Source organism: Leptosomus discolor, chromosome 2 (genome assembly GCF_034619465.1).
Source record: "Leptosomus discolor isolate bLepDis1 chromosome 2, bLepDis1.hap2, whole genome shotgun sequence".
NCBI lineage: Eukaryota > Metazoa > Chordata > Aves > Leptosomiformes > Leptosomidae > Leptosomus > Leptosomus discolor.
Window position 1 is genome coordinate 40,843,342 of NC_141392.1, and position 20,581 is coordinate 40,863,922.

A 20,581-nucleotide genomic window follows, 5' to 3' on the forward strand; every position below is an offset into this window, starting at 1 on the left:
CTACTGTGGCCAGCTTGGTGATGATGTGGGGAACTGGCTGGAAGATGTGCAGAGGACTATGGCGCAGGACCCTCTGTCAGGTTCAAACTGCAGATGTGTAAGAGAGCTGTAAGCATTGCCGTTGTCTTTCACTGGCCAAACTCATTTCATATACTAGCACTTCCTTGTGTCTTGCTGTCCCTTCTCCTCCGTGATCCCTCTACAACCTCCCCACTCCCACATCCTACCGACTGACCTGTGCAGTTCCCCCTGCCCCAATGTGATCCCCCTTCTATCGCCTGCTGTGCCACTGCAGCCTGCACTTAACAAGCTCTGATTTCCCAAAATGGGGAAGGAGAGGAATTCAAAAGCCCCTGTTTGCCTCCTCTACCTTTAAAACCCTCCTGTTCCTAGCAAGGGGAAGCAGAGCCCAGCCTGGCTCCACAACCCTTTCTCCTGGGACCTTGCACGATGCACAGTCCCAACATGTGCCATCAGATTTTGTATCTCCATTTCTCTCTACCCTCTTTTCTGCTGCAGCACTGTTTCCTCCTGTCAGGGATAATGAGGTCAGGGCTCTTGGTGCTGCTCTTATCCTTGCTCTGACTGTTGCGAATCACTCATCGCTGTTGTTGCAACTTCCCAGATACCTCTACCTGGCTCTCCTCTCAATTCTTAAGTCCTTCTCCTTTCTGATTTTTTTCTTTCTCTCTGGTTTTAAAAACACTGTAGTGAAAGTAAGAAAGTTGTGAAGACAGAAAGCCAATTTTAGCTGTGGTACAAGCAAATGCAGCTTCTGTTTCTTGGGCGTTATGTTTGCTAACTCCAGAGTGAGTTTAGCCTGTAACTGGTGCTGTTGAAAACTGTTGCGGGCAGAATTTGCATGTTTGCTTTCAAGGCAGCTGTGATAATAGCAGCCTAAACAGTTGCTCTTTCTGGGTCGTCTTTATAAAACTGATTTATCATATCTACCAGAGAGGTGATTTGTCTCAGTGATGTTACTTCTCTACCAGTATAACCTGGTAATATCCTAGATTGCTTGCAGGCTTTGGATCCAAAGCCGCCTGGTGCACCTTCTTCAGGCTCTTGCAAAAACCTGGATCTGGAGGCTGAGTGGCAGCCCTGTGAGCCCTGGCCTCCTGCAGTCTCCCATGAAGAAGAGCCCCCCAGTTTGAGCATCAGTAAAATCCATAACTATCGTATGCTGCAACACAGGTGTGCCAAGATACGCTTCTTGATGACATAGAGTTTTTCATGATAGAGCGTATATGTGATGAGCTCTTGATTAAATTCTCCTGCTAACAGCTTAGTGTTTTGACTCAAGCATGTAGAAAAGATCCTAGCCTTAAGCTCCTGTTCTTGAAGTGAAGCTTGCCCTGTAGCCTTCATGACGTTGTTAGTGGAGTATCTGAGAGCAGGCAGCTAGACTGAACAGGATGTTGCAAGGCTAGAAATAGTAAATGATACTTACTTGTGCCATCGTTCTTCGGGATTACTCTGGGAATTGGATTTCTTTTGGAAATTAATGAAGAGCCAGTCTTTTTGCAATACTACTAGTGTCTTCTATTTTCTTCGTCCATTATGAGACAAAGGAATAGGCTAAGTGGCACTCTGGTACCTCCCAGGGGCTGTGTTCCCATCACATGGAGAAGGTCCGGGCATTCAACAGCAGGGTTCCCTCTGTGCATCCCTGACTGCATCAGTCATCTCCCTTATACAGAATAGAAAACCTCCCCACCTAGAAGAAAAAGTGCTCAGAGAAATGTTACTTAAAGTATGCTTTGATCCCTGCAGTGCTCTTTTTTTCCTGCAGAGGGGGCAATCCGGCCCGACCTTTGGAATGCACAATTTTATGGGAGAGGCAAATCCACTTGAGTTTTAAGTGACGGTGCTGTTTTTCTCTTCAGATCTCATCCTGCAGTCCAATCTTCAATAAAACAAAATTGTTAGATTCATTCTTTAAGAATCTGGCATCTATATTGGCAATCAAGCCTACAAATTGTGCCTCCTGGTTGAACTCAGTAGACCCACAGCTTTGTGTAATTGAGACTGCAGCATGATAAAGAGTTCTGTTATGGCTTCACGTATTGATCGGTCCAATTTAATTTCCTCATGGGACCTGGACCATGCTAGGGATGATGGATTGTGTTGAAGGCCTGATAAGCCTGTTTTAACAAAACATCTCAAGGGCTTCTGGAACAGAGGCAATTATCAATACTGGTACATGTTTCCTTTCATCAAAAGTTAAGGGCTCATTAATAGGCTGCACAGCAGCTGCTGTTTGCAACACATGACTTTTTTTTAATTAACGTGAAGATACTGTTTCCTCAGCCTTATGAGTTGGCTGTTTTCAGAAGGAAAAGAAACTGGGATCCAGGTTTTGATTTTAATGATATGTGTGATAGCAGTATCTCCTGCACTGCTATATTCACCATTTTGGTAATGGAAGCCTAGATTATATTTTACAGTAATAGTCCCATCCCACTGGTTATCCCCATGTTTAAACTGCGCATACCCACAAATCCTGGTGTTTTACAACCTTTGAATTTTGTGTCAGGTTACTGACAATGTCTGCTATTTTTAATGTTAGTATTGCTGGTTAAATAGTCTCTTGTTGTAACTTGGCAATCAGCATTTTTGTTCAACATTGGATATTTCAAAAATGTTTTTAAACTGTGTTTATTTTAGGCTCTCAGTTATGAGAAGGAAGCTCATTGTTGCTTCTGACTGTTTTACCTTTCCTATACAAAAATCCTAAACATTTAATTTATAATCTATTTGATGTAGGTGTGCTGTGGGAGTTAAATTTATACTGCTATTTAATGTTGCAAATTGGATGTATGGAAAGAAAATGATCAAGGCAAACTGCTATGTTAAACTTGATTTTTATACACAGTTTTCAGATGAGCTTAGGGCCTTACAGAATTGTTTTCCTTAGCGAGTAGGAGTTGGTTTTGTTTTGTTTATTCATCAGAAAACAATTTAAACCATTTAACACCTGCTATAGTGTTTTCTGATTTCTTTTCCATTTCACACACGTTATCTCATTAATTAGCACAGTTCTGCTCATTAATGCATGGATTAAAAGTTAGCAGCCATGCGTTCCAAGGAATATTGGAAAATACCTTTGTTTCTAATCATAGTTGAATGTGGATGGGTGATACCTAGAAAAAATGGGAAAGGTATTTGGGTTGCAGGAAATGTAATTGCACAACGAACTAAATTTGGTAACTTGCTCAAAATCCTATGTTGCATGTTTGGCGCTTTATGAAAAGTGGCACCTTACCTGATTTTTCTGCTTTCCGTGATGTCTGACCTTCTAGAATAATTTGTTCAAGTGAGAATTACAGTTTTCATAATTAAAAAAGAAATATTTAGCACTGGTAACTGTTACTTAAAATTGCAAGTCAAATTTTTCTCAGGAGGTCAGAAATAAGAAGTTGATGAAAAGAATACACTTTAATTCTCTAGGTATCCTGGAATTCTTTTGAAGTTGTGAGTCATATTCAACCATTACTGGAATTCATGGTACTGAAGATCCCATCAATGTTTAATGGGAGATGGCTGGTATCATTAACGGCCCTCCAGGCTCCTGTTTACTGTCACTTCTTTTCCCCAGTTACTTTCATAACTAAAATGTGAAGATGAGTGGGTTACTTTAAATTACCTTCAGCAATGATTAATTCAAATTAATTGCCTAATCTTACAAACACTGGAGCACTGAAAGAACAATAATAATGTGATAAATCTCCTAAAGTCACCTAATATTAAGTATATTCTGGGTTTAGTCCTGCAAACATACTGATGGGGCCAATTCAGACATTCCTGTTCCTGTGAGGGAGCCAATGTGCTTTTACCCAATAAGTAGCTCCTTTTGATTTCAGTGGCCTATAATCCTGATTAAAACTGTGCAGTTCAAAGTGGTAGATTGAATGTCACAGATTAGCAGGATTAAGAGCAATTTCAGCATGCTTTAGGCTTTTGCTTACTTCCTCACTCCTTAATTCTCCACCCATGTTCCTCTTGTTGAGGTCTGTTCCACGCAGCAGCCCACTGTAGGCTACCTGCTTGAACCATTGCAGAGGGAAAATAAGCAGACTCTGCTTTTCAGGAAGGGATTGTAATTAGGTTCATATTTTAAAGGTCATTATTATAATATGTAGCAGGTTTGAGTTACAGAATAGACCTTTAAAAATAAACTATTTTTAGGAACATACAGTGCTGGAAAAAACTAGCAATTATTTGGTTCTAAAATGGAAGAAAATTAAGTAGTATAATGCATGGGGATGTTCCCTATACCTGCTTTTCTGGACTATATGTTAATTAAGGTCTTAAATAGTGGGACAGTAACGCTGTTTATCATTGATTTTAAACCTTAATGCTATGTTTAATTACATCCCTCACTAGTTTTGGAAGCTGAGGCCCTGAAATACAAAGTTGTTTCTTTTTTTAATAATGTAAATTATTATATATTTAAATAATGTTTTTCTAAACAATGCTGTTTATTATTTTATCCTTAAATCCCTAGGTGCTGAAGTGTTGTATATGAACATGTCTGCATATAATGAAGGTCGGCTTCAGTCATCTTTCTGGATTGTTGATAAACAGCACGTGTACATTGGAAGTGCCAGCCTAGACTGGAGATCGTTGGGACAGGTAATTTAATTAAAAAAATAATCCTATACCCTTTGAGCGTATAATGAGGAAAAAAGTAACATTTTGAGGCCAGCATGTGGAGATGGATAGCATTCTCATAGTTTGCTGACAAAATTGCTATCATCAGAAACTGTGCTGCCATGGGTTTGATGACTCTTCTGTGTTGGCGAAAGTATATTGCTGTAAATTTTACTACTTTTCTTTGGAATAGCTATCCTCAACAGTCATGCTTTGGGTTAGATTTAGAAAAATTATTGCCTTTATTGAGTTCTTTGATTCTGTGTTTGAAGATAGTAAGTTCTAGTTCACTTATTGTAAAAAAAAAAAAAAAAGTGGGCAAATCTGTTGGAAAACAAACCAGTATGGAAACTCTGTGGTAATGTCATGAGCATGACTTAGTCCCTCTCATCTGCCATTTAAATAAGGAAAAGACAAATTTGGAAAGAATTCCAAATGGATAGTGGGTATTAAAATACCACCACCTTTGAGGAGGGAGAGATTTATGAGTGCAGAAGGTCAAATAGCATAATGTCTTTGAAGGCTGTATGTATTAGAGAGAATTCCATATTTTGATTCTGCATAAACATGAGAATTGAAGGATGTAGACTAAGGCCTCTGCCAACAACCAGTGCTGAGGACTCTTTACAGTCTACAACCATTTTGAAGAAGTAATTCATCAGTGATGCAGCTTATCTGCCTTCTTGTAGGTATCTGTAGCTGTTTTCTTTCTGCAACAGTCTCAGGATTATTAATAGCTGTCATGTTAATTTTTCCTACATACCACTGACTGTATGAGGCTGCTGTTGGTCATATTTAGGACGTGGAGCCTGTGCTTTTAGATTTCAGTAATTGAAACACACAACAGAGGGGAAAAAAGAAGCAATCTTAGGCAGTTATTAGTTGCAGTAAAAAAGCTTACTTTCTAAACATGAGGAGAATGTTGGAAACACATGAATAATTTTTAACAGATTCAATGATTTTGTAAAGAAGAAAGCATGTGTTGGTTGTGTTGAAGTTTTTAAGGTTTGTTTTGAGCTAAGTGACTGAAAGTCTGAATAAAAACAGATTAACCATCTTAGTAGAGTGAGTAAATACAGTTTTCACAGAATCACAGTGTGTTAGGGGTTGGAAGGGACCTCGAAAGATCATCTAGTCCAACTCCCCTGCCAGAACAGTTTTGCTGTTCCTAGGTGTATTAATTTATTTAAAAAGTAACTTTTTTAATCCTTACAAAGGCATCTGGAAAACTGGCAGGAAAGAGGATGTCGTTAGCAAATCAGAGAAAGCCTTTCCTCAAAGTACGTTGTATTTTTAGTCAACAGAAGAACATATAGTTTGGGCTTTTGGACAGTTTGGAAATTAAATGTTTATACATTGTCTGTGCCTCATGAGCTAAACTGTTCATATGTCAAAACAAAATAGCTCTTCATTAAATTATTTAGCTTATAAATAGTTTAGCCTTGAAGACTCTTCTAATTGTGATTTTTCAGTACTGGTAAGAATAATAAATGTGCAGAAAAGCAGCACATCTACCACACAGATTATTATATTATGTTATATTTATTATGTTATATTTATTATCTTTATTATATATTGTGTTTATGATCTTTATAACAGATACTACAATTCCTTATAGGTTTGGTCTTCTCATACTGAAGTAAACCTTAACTCTTGTAACATACCTACGTTAAACTTTGCCAGTGCTTTGTGGGCCAGTGTTTCAAATATGATTCCTTGCTATTAATTTTATCACTCTTTTCTACATGCATTTAGACTCCTTTTTTCATCTTACTGTCATATAACAGTATATTTTTATATGTAGAGATAAGATGAAACTCAGAAGAGTGTTTGTACAGAGCAAAAAGAAAACACTCTGAATTGCAGTTAGAGAATCTGCTTTCAATTAGTTGAGAAATGTATACTGGGGTTTCAGAACAGCCTAAGGAAATTAGAGGCTTGGCTCCAGTTGACATCAGATATGAGTATCCAATTCCCTTACCCCAGAGTTACAGGTTAATAAATCAGGGCAACTTTCAAAGACATCTGACGTGCAATCCTAAAATAATAATCTGTCTTAAACTTCTCTTTTCACATAAGAGGCAAAATAAGCACAGAACTCTCTCATTTTATTCTGAGTGCTCTCCTCGAGGAAAATGCTTTGCACATGCATGGGACCTAATCTTAAAACCCACGGTGAGCCACGCTGTCACTAGGGAAATACATCTCCCATGGGTTCTCATTATCAGAGTCCCAGTGTAGCTGCAAATGAGCGATCAGGTCCCTCATCTCTTCTCTCAAAGCAGCCTAAATAAGTAAGAATTTAGTTTAACTGGGAAATAGCAGAGCAGGTAGTGCCAGGCCTGGGCAGACCCATGCCCTTGCACTTGCACTGCCTGCAGTAGCAGGGTAGGGCTTCTGCAGTTTTGCAGTAGGAGGCAGGGAATCACTGCAGATGCCACTGCACGTTTCCTGTTACATCGTGGTTTACCTGCAGGGAAGGGACTGTGAAAAGGCAAACTGGGCTGTTGATTAGTCCCATATGGTCTCTTTAGAAGCTCACCAGACTTTTAGAGTAAGAGAACTTGTGGTTATTGAATCAGCAAACCACTTTGGCCAGTATTACTGGATCTTGACAGCAAATCTCAGAATAAAGTAGGTTTCTGCTATTCTAGAAACATATGGTACTTTGGCCTATCAAGCACAGCAGTTGTCTTCTCACTCAAAACATCCAGTATGAGTCAGTCACCTCTAGCTAACAATGTCTCATTATTCAGCAGCACAGTTCCAGTGTAAATTATGTGAGTGCATCCAGTTTCACATGTAATAATATCTAAAATGCAATGAAAAGCGTAAGATTGTAACTGTGCATGGTTGTCATATATTTTGTATGCCTTCCTCTGTATTTTCTATGTGCGTGTTTATTGCTTCCTCTGTACTGAACCTTTGCATACATTCAGGCCAGTGCACTGCATAGTTCATACAGGAGCACCTACCTGCTTCCCTGGTGTGGCAGTTGTACTAGAGAGTTGCAGCAGGTCTCTACAGTATTTCACCCTGGGCCATAGTCCCAGATCCTTCCTACCTCTTGCCTTCTAGGGGCCTAAAGTTGTAGAACTTCTGTGACATAGCAGTACAGAGCATTTAATGTAGGGCAGCTCAGCATACTAGAGAATATTTATGCAAGGATGCTGTGGTAGATTTAACTGGATTTTATGGCTATTTTATTCCTTTGCAGGGGGATTAAAAAAAAAAAGTCCGTTAGTATCATTCTTCTCTTGGGAGCCTGAGTCTAAAGTTGAAATAGTAATTTTGCCTTTAACAGCTCCGTAGAAAACAACATCAGGACTTACATGCCCAAAGTGTCAGCTTTGTTTTTACAGTCTTTGTGAAGAGTTCTCTACATTTATAAGCTGGACACTAGAAGTCATCCTTGTATGAGGCTTACTGAGTTTTGTTGCCATTTTCTTGAGTTGCGAGCACTGACAAGCAGCAATACTGGTATTTCCTTTAAAAGTAAATTTTTTTCCATCAAGGAGAGATTTTGATGTGCTGCATACATTACTTAAGGAATAATCTTTAGAGTTGCGTATATCCTTGTGCCTTTGCTGTCAAAATTTTAATACTTGCCAAAATTTCAGCTTTTAAATTATAGGCAAGTCTGACAGCACATCATTACTTTTCAGGTAAAACTGTGGTTCAGTTAGGTTGCAAGTTCACCAAAACTCTAATAATTTTGGCAGAAATGATCTATGCCAGCTCTCTGCTTCAGTCTGAAATCGGACTCCACAGGCAAATGAAAAGAACTGTTTAGACTCCCTGAAAACAGGGTTTTACAAAAATTAGATGTTTTTTCATTCTGTTCTTTGAACAGATCTAGATTTTGTGTCAAGGATTTGTGTCATCTTTTTCTGTTGTTCTCAGTATACTGCAAATATTGCCCAATTACATAACCTGTTTAAAATTCTGAGTTGTGAACACACGGAGTTTTTACCACTTTTAGACAGGTGCTGCTTTCTTAGATATAGTAAGCTGTGTAAGATTTTATCGGTGAAATAATATTTCTACTAGCTTAGTTTCTTTCTGGTAAATTGTTGTAAACTGATAAAATGATGCAAAACCTGTATAAATAAGTCTTACAGGTTCACCAGCTTGATGAAATACATCCAGAGAGATGCTTTCTTATTCTTTGTAGTGCCATTCTGCCTTCAAAATGTGATTTATGGGGGGTATTAGAGGAGGAAAATTGAGATAAAATTTTAAATCACATTTTGAAGTTCTTATTTCATATAGGAGGTCTATGTGATCAGCTGTACAACTTCCATCTTCCACTTCAATGATGTGCATTCAGTAATACATGCAATTGATAAAGTATTTTCCCAAGTTCCCAGGCTCTTACCTACTAAGAAGTTAGTTTTGTAACCATCAAACAAGCCAAGCAACACCTTTGGGCCGTAGCTGTGCAACTTACTTAAGTATATATTTAAGGTAACAACATGTTGAAGTCTCAGCAAAATATGCGTATCTATGTTAAAATGTTTGGCTGAAAAAGTATTCACTCAAAGATGCCTAAAATTAGGTACATATACTGATTAAGTTTTGCCTGTGGTTTGAACTAATAACAATTGAGGTGGCCATGGTGCTGTATTCTAGTTTCTAGTTTCTTGACCAGGTAGCTTATTAATGTACTTAAATGAAAGAAATTGGTTATATAAAAGTTGTTATAATTCATAACATTAATGCAGAGTAAGAGCTAACAAAAGGTGTCATATATTTCTTTTATTCCATGACGCTCTCCAATAGTTCCAGCAAAACTTGAAAATGCATTTAGCTCCTTAATTCCGTTAAGAAGTGTGAGGTTTGTAGTACAGACAGAACCTTTAATCAACTCAAGAAACACTTTTGGTTCTCTTAATACTAACAACATTTTTGGAAAAGTTTTATTCACACATGAATAATTGAATCCAGTGGGCAAACAACTGTTTTAATGGATTAGTTGAACCACTTCAGAAATATACGTTTATGTACAACTAATAATTAGCCCTTGGAAAATTCTATTACTGAAAATTATTAAAACAAGTAAAATTAATCCAGTTGTCTTCACTGGAAGTGGAATCAGGCTAATATTAAATACTATTATAGGCAAAAAAGGTAGCTTAAATCATGAATCCTAACAGGTAGCAGGGTGTATGTGTGGGAGCTGCTGTCCAAATTTGAACATTTAAGGTCTCAAGCAGAAGCCTGCTGGTTCCTCCTTGTAGTTGGTGGAGTCTCACTGTAAACACCTGGACTAAATGGAAGTGGCATGTCTGGAGCTCTCCAGTTACTGAAGACATGTGAGACAGACCCACCAGTTAGGAGGCTGCTTATGCCTTGTGCTTATGCACAGAAACTGTTTAGATTGGGGGAAAAGTGAGACTTGGGGTGCCAGAAAGAAGTGGCCTTAGAAAAAAAAGAAGGGGACCCAAACAGAAGAAGGTGAAGTTCCTGGCTGGAGGGAAGATCTTGGAAGTGGGAGAGATCCTGGAGATCAGAGAGCTGTGAGGAGATGGAAGCCAGGGGGTGCACCATCACTGGCTGGTGATGCTTGAGACAGGTAATGGTGAGCAGCCACGTGGCAGAGACGGACCTGACTTTCCACCCAAGCATCCTGGGCCACCAGCCACCTCCCTGCAGGGATGAAAGGTATGGATGGAAGGTGTGAAAGATAACCAAGTAGTTACAAAAGCTCTCATCTTGTTGGTTCTTAAACAAACCCCACTATCCAGTTCTACTGCAGGTAGTAATTTACTTTACCTTGCCTGTGACATCTTAAAAGCATTATCTCAAAAAGTTCTGCTTAAATTTTGGCTCAGCTGATGTTGAGGAAAAGTTCCTAAGCAGACCCATGATTTTCTCTCTTAGTTAGCTGTGTAAAAACTGCTAGCAGAGGATTTTTCTTTCTAAGATGCCTCTTAAGTCCATATATTTTCTGGATTGCTCATTCTTCTGTTAAATTCAGACCAGTTTAAGCTGAATGGCTGTAAGATGTAATTTTTTAAGGACAAAAAACCAACCAGGCTGTAAAACATACTTCTTTTTTTTTTTTTTTTTTTTTAGGGACAGAAAACCAACCCTGTGAACTTGCTCTCAAATAGGTTTTCCTGTTTGTTTTATATGTCTGATGGGTTTGTTGTGTGATTTCTTTCACCACTTACAAAGTAAGACTTCAGAAAGGCATTTGATTTCTATTCATCTTAAAAATCCATCAGGAGGAGGACTGGAAAAATAATACCTGGTATCTTCACCCATGTATTCATTTATGAAGACACATTAATTCTTGGTGAATTAGGCTTGGTCTTATAAGTTGCATTTTTTGGCTTTTCTTCTTTCATGAAATGAGATTGGGCAGTGTTTTGAATAGCAGAAGTTTATCTGATCATCTCTGTTGGATCAGTGATTTGTTCTTGCCAACTCTCAGCGGTGCCTTGGAGCACTTTCTAAAGTGTCCCATGTGACAGCTGGGTATCTGACAGGACTACTAAACAACAGTAATTCCTTTTCAGGCAGTTTCTTGTCCATCCTTCTCTTCCTCTCCTGTTGTTAGAAGTTAGAAACTGCTGATTATATCTACGTAATTTAAGGTAGTTAGAAAATTTAGATAAACTGTCCCAACACTGGGTTGGAAATAGTGACCTGTTTTTTCTGAGGAGTTAGGTTTTCACTTGATGCGTTTAAGATGTTAAATATACAAGAGGACCAAAATACTGTACATGGTGAGATATGTGGCAATGAGTGACTGAGAAACTATTTATGGGCATTATTATTATTATTATGTAAAATGTACTTGTCTCTTTAGGACTGACTCCCTCAGTACATGAAAGTTGTAGCAATTATGAAAGATCAATTACATGTGAAGAATAAGAAATAATTCATTTATTCTGTTAATAATTCAGTTGAATCAACAGTCAGATTAGCTATGTGAGATGTTGAGAGCCATGAGTATTAATTATTCAAAAAAAGTTAAGCACCTGTAGATACAGTAGGTAAACAAGGTTATGCACAAAAGACCAAACCAAAAAAACAAACCAACCAAAAAACCCAGCTGGTCAAAAGATATACTTTTTATGTGTGTCAATTTTAAGTAAAAACTGATGAGCCAATACTTTATTTGTCTTAGTAGGAATTAGTTTTTTGGACTTAGCCTATAGGAAGGTTTGCAGCAGGACAGCTCCAGGAGCACTTGGAATGTTGCTGTGTGTCTTGCCTGTTACCACCAGACAGAACAGAACTGGATTGAGAGATACTAGGGGTTTCAATTTAGTTGTTCAGGCTCTTCTCCTTATAACATAGAAAAAAGGAGACAAAAGCAGCAGTTAGAATTCTTATCTACCACCTTTTCCTCCTCTTGTCTTCTGTGACAGAAAGAATGATAAAACTTAACTTCTTTTTCTTCCTACTCTGAGATGACAAAAGTTGAGAGATGAAAATGGTATCTCAGGTATTGAGTGCGGCGCCTAAAGGGCAGTTTGGGGGCAATTTGGGATTATGGGGATATTGGAGGAGCAACACTTTGATTGCTTGCAAGGGGTAACATCAATTGGGAGCAACCCATGTGGTTCTTTACTTGAAGGGATCACCCCAATTATATTGAGAAGACTCATGTGGAGAAGTCACAGTTCAAAGGCTGCGCTTAGAGAGTGGCAAAGCTCATCCTGGGATTATTCCTTCTTCTCTTGGTCTCAGTTTCTGGGGATATAGATCCAGATCAAAACTTTCCAGAAATGCAGGAAGCTCTGGAATGCTGCCAGGAGCAAATGCAACTCATGCTTCTTTTTATATATCTCTTAGGGAGAGGGGAATGATCATTTCCTCAAAGTACATCCTTGAACAATGTAGTTTCTACTTATTTGTGTGATCAAAATTGTCCTCCCATAAAAACAATGTGTGATAAATACTGGACTTCTGTATACCTCAGACTACATCGTGATGATCTCATTTGCTTCCAGTTTTCCCAAAATCTTGCTATAGCAGAGCCACCTCTCCAAACTGATCACCAAGATACGATCTGCACATTTGCAGTTTCTGTTAATGACAGTTGTAGCCTATCTTTACAGAACTGCATAGAGCAAAAAAGCATGCTATAATCAGTCATTTTTTGAACTTTTATCTAAATGAGTCTCTTGAAGTCATGTAATGGCACATCTGGTCCTTTTGAGATAAGATACTTTGTCTGACAGTGGAATTACATCTTTTAGCTCAAGCAAAAGTTATATTGAGAGTTTCAATTTGATATAATGTGTTCTGTTATGAAGTCCCTAATGTGTACTTCAGACCATTGCTAATCCTTGCCATCATCTCCTAATAATTTGCTTAATTTTCTTACTTTCCCTGTGGTGTTCAGTATCATATCGCTATTAGTATATTGAGCACAGTCTCAAGTGTCCTATAACATGAAACGAGCCTCTTTCAACTTCGTCATCCACCAAGGTTCAATCAAGCTCAGATGGGTAAATATTAGTCTGAAAGTACATGCAACATAATACTAGTATGTTCTATCTAAATTCACCTTTCTGTGTTAAATAATATCTCTACTATGTGACAGAGAATATCTGCTTCTAAAAGGCTTTGATAAATTGTTAGCTATGTGATACAATCCTTAAAAAAACTGATGCTGTTAATCTGATTTATTTCAATGTGATTATTTCCAGAACTAGCTAATACTATAAAGATAACATAAAAGTGCAACCCAGATCTTCAAGCATAGGTGAATGGGTCAAGATGTGAAGAAAACAGGTCTAAGTAGGTATTAGAGCTGTACTTACAATTAAATACCTTTTTTGTGTTTTTATTCCTTGCTGCATAGAAACCTAGTTGTATTGTCGGAACTCTGCTGTGGTGCTATTACGGCTTGTCCTTCAAAAGACAGGCTGAAAATATATTTATTATTTTTACTAAGAGCTTTTGGCTAGCATCTCCATCTTTGACCAGATCTAGAGAACTTTGATGACTGTTGCCTATGTCCAAAACAGCAGCTTTTCTTTTTCCTTTCCTCTTTCTTTTTGGGAGAGGAGGAGGAAATGTTGCTCTTGGAAATATGCAGAACTCACAGTGTGCATTTATCATGGTGTGAAGTTTGTATTTTTGGAAGTCTGATGTTTTGTTTTATTCTTTAACTGAGACAGGCCGCTTTTTCTCTGTTACATCCAGTAAATCAGGCCAGTCAGCATTGCCCATTAGGCTTACTCTGCTTGAAATTGTTTTATCTGACCATCTGACCAATAATTATTATGTATTATTTACAAATGCATCTCAGTGAAGCAAATGGCCTGTTTGCCTCTTGCTAGCATTGCTGTGCACTATCAGAGGGCTGGTTGAAACTAGACAGGAACCTGGGTAACTTGTGTTCTGCACGTACTTCTGTGACTGCCTGGCAGTGCTCTTAGTTCCACCTTACTCCTGGGGACTTCTGGTTTTGTGATCTAGTGATTGAAAAGAGCATGGGACTGTATATTCACCTTGCACTTGGAGCCAAAAAGACTTCTCAGCTTGTCTTGTTTCTCTGGGTGCAGAGCCGATTCCCAGCTCTGAGGTGCTAGGAAGCCATTCCTGTTTATCATACTTCTTCCACTGTTGTGCTCCATTCTCACATGCATCATCCTCATTATGTGTTTGTATTTAGTGTGAGAGAGGGCAAAATACAGCTTGCTGTATATTTTTATTTGATTTCTATTGACTGTAGGAGTACACTCATTAATTTATCTCTGACCTCTGAAATTACAGATCTATTTTCTTCTCATAATTCTGTAGAATGGGTTTACCTACCATTGGAGTAATCAATCATAAATTTTAAATCAATAACTAATAAACTTTGAGAGCAAAATGATGGAATATCCAGTTTGAACAGATAAACTACTTTCCTAAGCAGCATGGGATATTCAGGTAGTTGGATCTCCACAATCCACAGGAAAAAAAAAAAAGTTATTTCTCCAGTAAAACTAACTTCACAATTGTTTGCTTGCTTTTTAATACTTGCCATGCAATCACTACATCTTAAAATAAATAAAAGTCATAGAAGACGTTTCAAAGACAGTGTGTCTGGTTCTGATTTATAAGTGATCCCTCAGACATGACGAAATATCAGCGCATTAGGATTATCAGACTTGAGAGTTTTGGATGGGTTCTAGAAGTGTTTAGGGAACTGGAGGCATGCAGGAATTTGGTGGTGTCCTGGTTTCGGGTGGAATAAAGTTAATTTTCTTCATAGTAGTTATGTTGTGGGTTTAGTATGGGAATGATGTTGATAACACGCTGATGTGTTAGTTGTTGCTAAGCAGTGTTTATACTAAGTCAAGGACTTTTCAGCTTCTTATACTGCCCTGCCTGCAGAGGCTGGGAGTACACAAGAGGCTGGGAGGGGGTGCAGCAAGGACAGCTGACCCGAACAAGCCAAACGGGTATTCCATACCATATGACGTCATGCCTAGTATATAAACTTGAGGGAATTGGCTGGGGGACACCCCTGTTCAGGGGCCGATTGGGTATCGGTTGGTAAGTGGTGAGCAATTGCGTTGTGCATCACTTGTTTCATATATTCTAATTCTTTTATTATTATGATTGTAATTTTATTATCATTATTATTATTATTTTCTTCCTCTTCTGTCTTATTAAACTGTCTTTATCTCAACCCACAAGTTTTACTTTTTTTTTAATTCTTCTCCCCATCCCAGTGGCTGGGGTTAAACCACGGCAGGTGGCAGAATACACAGTGTACACCACTGCACAGAGGACAGAAAATCCTACATACATGTGTGTGCAAAACTAGAGACAGCTTTAAAGACCCTTACTGCTATCTTGAAGCAATCAGGCAGGCACTGGTGAGATGTGCTTGCATGAGTCCATGGCCTAGAGATGAGACTCAGCAGCCTAAGAGTTAAGCTATTGAAATTTGCAAAAATAGTTTACGATGATCTCCCAGAAATGGCATCACAAATAGTGTACCTATTGGTATTGGTCATAGTGATGAGAATGGTTTCCAGACACACTTCTATAAGGCCTGTCTGCAGCAATCAGTAAAGCAGAAGGGCTCAACTTGAATTTATAGATCTGCCAACCAATTGCACTTACAAGTCCTGTAGTTTCATTTGTGTGGTGTTCACTAAGAAACCCTGAAATAGTAAGATGTGCTGGGACAGCAACGTATGTTAATGCAGATGCTGCACTAGAATGGTTTTATGGTTTTCTCACCGGAGCTGGCTTGCAGACAGCCTGCACAAAGTGGGGGCTGCAGAACTTGACCTGTTTGCACCGATCTGTCCCGCCCACTGCTGTTCTCAAGTCCAAGCCAGATTGCCTGGAAGGAGCAAAAGTGTTTGTGCTGCACTTCTGTGCCGAGCCTACTGCTGGAGTTCAGCAGCTAAGGGGTAGGCATGCCTGTAGAGTCAGAGTTCTTAAGACCAGCTCTTAAGGCCTTTTACAATCATAGAATGATTTAGATTGGAAAAGACCCTTAAGATCATCAAGTCCAACCATTAATCATTTTGTTTGTCCTAGATAACGATACAGGTCATACAGTCTGATCCAGGGGTTCCAGCATCTGTATCAACAGCTGGTGGTAGGGTCTTAAATAATCAGTAAGCTTCTATGGATGTAAGGCAGGTAGTAAATCCACCACTTTCCCAAAACTGTGATTTATGTTGTGCTGAAAGAGAACTTGTTTATTAAAACCCAGCTGAATCTCTGCGGGGGAGCTAATGCACCACACTCTATTCTGTCATCTCCCACAAGAACTTGCTGGTAACTAATCCTGGTCAGTGATGTTAACGAATGGAGGCAGATTCCTCTCAGAGGGATTCAGTTACTAGCATACCCCATCAGATCAGTCTTGTTCAACTAAACAATTAAAATAACATTAAAATAACCATGAAAGTGTATTCCCAATATATGGTTCCACCCACGCACACACACTTACATGTTGCACAGGCAATAGTTCCTTTCTAGTTAAACATCTTCATTGAGAACTGCCTCAACTCCAAAACATTCCCAAATGCAGTGGCCCGGTCACCTCCCACTTTAACAGTTGAACCCTTTCATGGTAAACTGCATTTAGTATTGTCCTGAGAAAAAGACACACAGTAAATCAGGCTGAAATCTGTGCCATAAATCTCCATGAGTCAGGGCAAGAAAGGACAATCATTTCAGTCATTCCATGAAAAGAATAATGGTTCTGTAGTTCAGTATAAAATCTCATCTTTCTATATCTATAAGTCATCAAGCAGAACAAAACAGATTCTGACAAAGCATTCCTTCCGTATGAATCTGCAGAATTAATGGCATCACTAAACCTTTTCAGATTTTGATATTGTTGCCATAAGCATCAAGGCCTAGTTCAAAAGTCATCGTGCAGTCACCTTTCTTAACTTTGCTAAGTAAATGGCAGTGACCAAAACAGTGAAATCACTGGTGTTTTCATGGAACTGCTCAGTGGCAAACTATTAATTCTTGCTTGAGGGAGGGGTATTGGCCAGGCAGCGCACGCAAACAGAAATGTGCGGTGTATCTTCAGAAAACTGCAGAAGTTGTGAGAGTTCCTGTATTGGACAATCAAGTTTTTCTAATGAGTATAATGACTTATTAGACATTTCTTTCAAATTTAATGGTATGGTAGATTTCTGTGATTGGGTAGCAAATCATTTTGCAGCATAGGTACAGAACCTACATATGCCATATATATATATATAGACACCATGAACATATACTACAGTTTCATGACTTATGTTCTGCTTAAACGTATTGAAAACATTTTTTTATTACCTTTGTAACTTATATTTTATTACCTTCAACTCTATATGTGCTGTAACAAAGAATTTGGTTTATACAGAAACTGTGAGAAATAAATTTGATCTTCTGTTTTTAAGACTGGATTAGAACATGTTTTCAGGTACCTTTTCAGATACTTCTTTCCTTTTTCCATAAAGTTAAAGTGATTATTACCCAATATTGCAGATGGAAATGGCATCCAGCCTTAAAGTTGTCTCTCACTTGGTTTATGTTGGGTTTTTCTTCTTCATTCTGTTCAGTATTAACTTACGTAAGAGCTATGCTGACTTTTAGTAGCATATTAAGTCTCTGACATCTTTGGCACACAATACTTCTGTTTCTTGCACAAGGGGTGTTATACACGATTTAGAAATATTTTTTACATCCACAAGGGCAGCATCTGCTGTGATTTGAGATAGGAGAAAACACCCAGGTCATAACCTTATGCAATAAACAGATTAATATTCCTCTTTCTCATGATGGTATAGCCGTAGCATGCATTATTACTATTTGTTCATGTAGTAGCAGCCAGCTGACACCTCAGCTGAATCTACTACTTCACCAAGTACAAAGAGGTTTTTTCAGATGACCCAAATGACCTTTACCTCTGCGTGCAACATAGTGCTTTAGCAGAGAGAGGGAATTAAGGAAGCATGAATCAATGTGTTCCAAATTTTACTGTTAAGGTCAGTTTTTTTCCAAGGAGCATATACCAGGACCACCTCTTTATAGGAGTCATTGCTTCCATGTTGAAGCAGCCGGAAACCCTGCAAATATCTAAGGTGGCTACTCGGAAGAATAGGACAAAGAGCAGCATGGATTTCTGAAATAGATTTTCATATAGGCTAGCTGCTGTCCTTGGGCTGCCTGTGTACTGTTTCATTAAATTACTTTACCTATCTAAACTGCTTGGATTCCTGGCTTACCTCAAGGTCCTGCACACTGAATTTAATCAAGGCTCCGTCAAAAATTAATTAGAGCCTTTGGCCTTCTGCTTACATCAAGAGAAGAGGTTTCTAATTCTGATCAGGTAGTCTGCCAAGGCTCAACAGTTACAGCAATAATTCATATGCAATGTCATTGTCCTAGTTTGTGTCCACAGCACGCCTGCCACCAATCCCTATTCAGTTTGTGAAAGAAAAACCCACTGTGTGTGTCAGTAACGTTATAAATAATGCATCCAATTAGTCAACTGCGTGCTGTTGCATTTCCCTGAAGCCCATGAATCTGAAATTCCCAAAGAAACTGTGTACTTTGAGAGAAATCCTTAGACATAAATATTGCCCTTATTCTGAGGTCAGTCCTTTGCACTCTCCTCTCTGTGTTGTACAGCAGAAGACGTACAGAGGCTGCCCCTTGCAGCATTACATAGGATGAGAACAAATACTAAGAGCTCGTGCTGTGATTTCCAGCTGCGTGAGGAGGATGCGAGATAAGGGCTGACAGGGCAGGCTCCAACACAGGAAAGATGGAAAGAGGCAGCAGGAGGTATGCATGTGTGCATGGTAAAGGAGATGACAGGCTTTTCCACAAGCTAGCAGGATTTTTCACTTCACCTTTTAATTTTTTTGTGGTTCCACTGAGGTAGTGAATTGTTTAACATCATGTGAATGACACCAGTATTGAAATGTGGTACAGCTTGCCAGCAGTGAGATGGAGGCCAGCACAATGTAGTGTGCTTTTCTTCCCAGCCTGCGCTTTTCTTTGATATAAGGAACAAAATCTGGGTTTCAAAAGAGAAAGAGAATCAAATTAGAATTCACGTTAATTAGATTTCCTGCAGTAAAACAAGAAATAAATCAAACATGATACTGGAAAAATGGTTTCTTGCAGTTCCAAGCTTGCTTTTCCCCTAAAGAGATGCTTGTGCTTGCTTTGAGAGGGTAATGAAACTGTAAACCAGAAAGTCATTTGAAAATGATAAATTAGGCTGTGATTATGCCAAGTGATATTAATTATGCTGATAGACTATATAGCAAGGAATTTTTAACTGATTCAGTTCTGCCTTCTGGTTTGTTCTGACAAGTGCAATGTGTTAGGCTTGATTTGTTAGTGAGCTTCATCAACGGCAGTAAGAAAGCCCAAATTTGCACTCTCACTTCTGTGTTTGATTCTACGTGAACATCATCACAGAGTGGTCCATGGTTTAAACAAATGGTATTTGTATTGGTTGTACAAACAGATTTATTGTTGCTGAGTTTTCTGTATCAATAGAGGAGATGGCTGAAAAATCGTGATGGGTTTTTTTCCTAACGTGACAAGGACACAAGGGATTTCTGGTTTTCTGCTTTGAAGATGCATTGCTACCTGTTCCTCACAAAGTTTTTTTTTAAACCACACAATTTTAAAGCAAGTCCCCCTTCTGCCTGCGTGTCTAGCTTGCTTTGCATCTCGTTTGCAGTGCCTTTCAGTAGAAATGAAATGCTGAACCTTGGCATTTTTTCAGCATGGTTGAGCATATAGCAGGGTGCTATGTAAAATGATGGTGGGAGTATCTACCGAATGTAAGGTGAAGTGGAAATTAATAGCACCACTGTACAGTTTCGTGTTCTTGACCTGTGGACCAGCAGAAAAAGGAAAGGAACACAAAAATTATCAGCTCCTGAAATACTTCCTCTGCCTTATCATGGCAGCTTTTTGTCATTAGGTAATAACAGTTAAAGTAATGTATGAAGTTGTGACTTCCCTGAGACTTTGACTCTACAAGAACCACAGACCCAAATGTAGCAAATGTACTTTCTAAAGGTGAGGATTAAAGACTAGGGGACTCCTAGTGTCTGCCAATTCAAATGTGCTTTATCAGTTCCAGTGGGGCACAGTCAGTCCACTTCTGTCCCTTCCTTTCCTGTAGTGAGACCATGTCACGGCTTTATACTGACATTCAGTGCCAATGCTGGGTGCACTCTCTATCAAATGCATCACCTTTTCTTGATCACGTGCTCAGATTTATTTCCAGCATAGTAGCTTGAATGACAGTTTTCCATTTTCAGTGATGGGATCGAGCTTCCAGCTCAGGTTGAGACTGCATTCTTATGTCAAGTGGAAGGAACATTTTTCTGGTTCAGTAGAAATTCTGCCTGCCAGTTATTTTCAAATCACTTAAAAGCAAGATGATAGAAAATTAACCTTTGGCCTTAGATGACAGCAATGT

General features: G+C 38.8%; 1 protein-coding gene across 1 annotated transcript in view; it reads left to right on the forward strand.

Annotated features, from left to right (window-relative positions):
- The window catches only part of PLD5 (phospholipase D family member 5), a 181,731-nt gene that overhangs the window by 138,606 nt on the left and 22,544 nt on the right, over positions 1 to 20,581 (forward strand). The window contains exon 5 of the mRNA XM_086460945.1: positions 4,508 to 4,635. Within this exon, the coding sequence (XP_086317071.1) occupies positions 4,508 to 4,635 (128 nt within the window). The remainder of the gene's footprint in view (positions 1 to 4,507; positions 4,636 to 20,581) is intronic.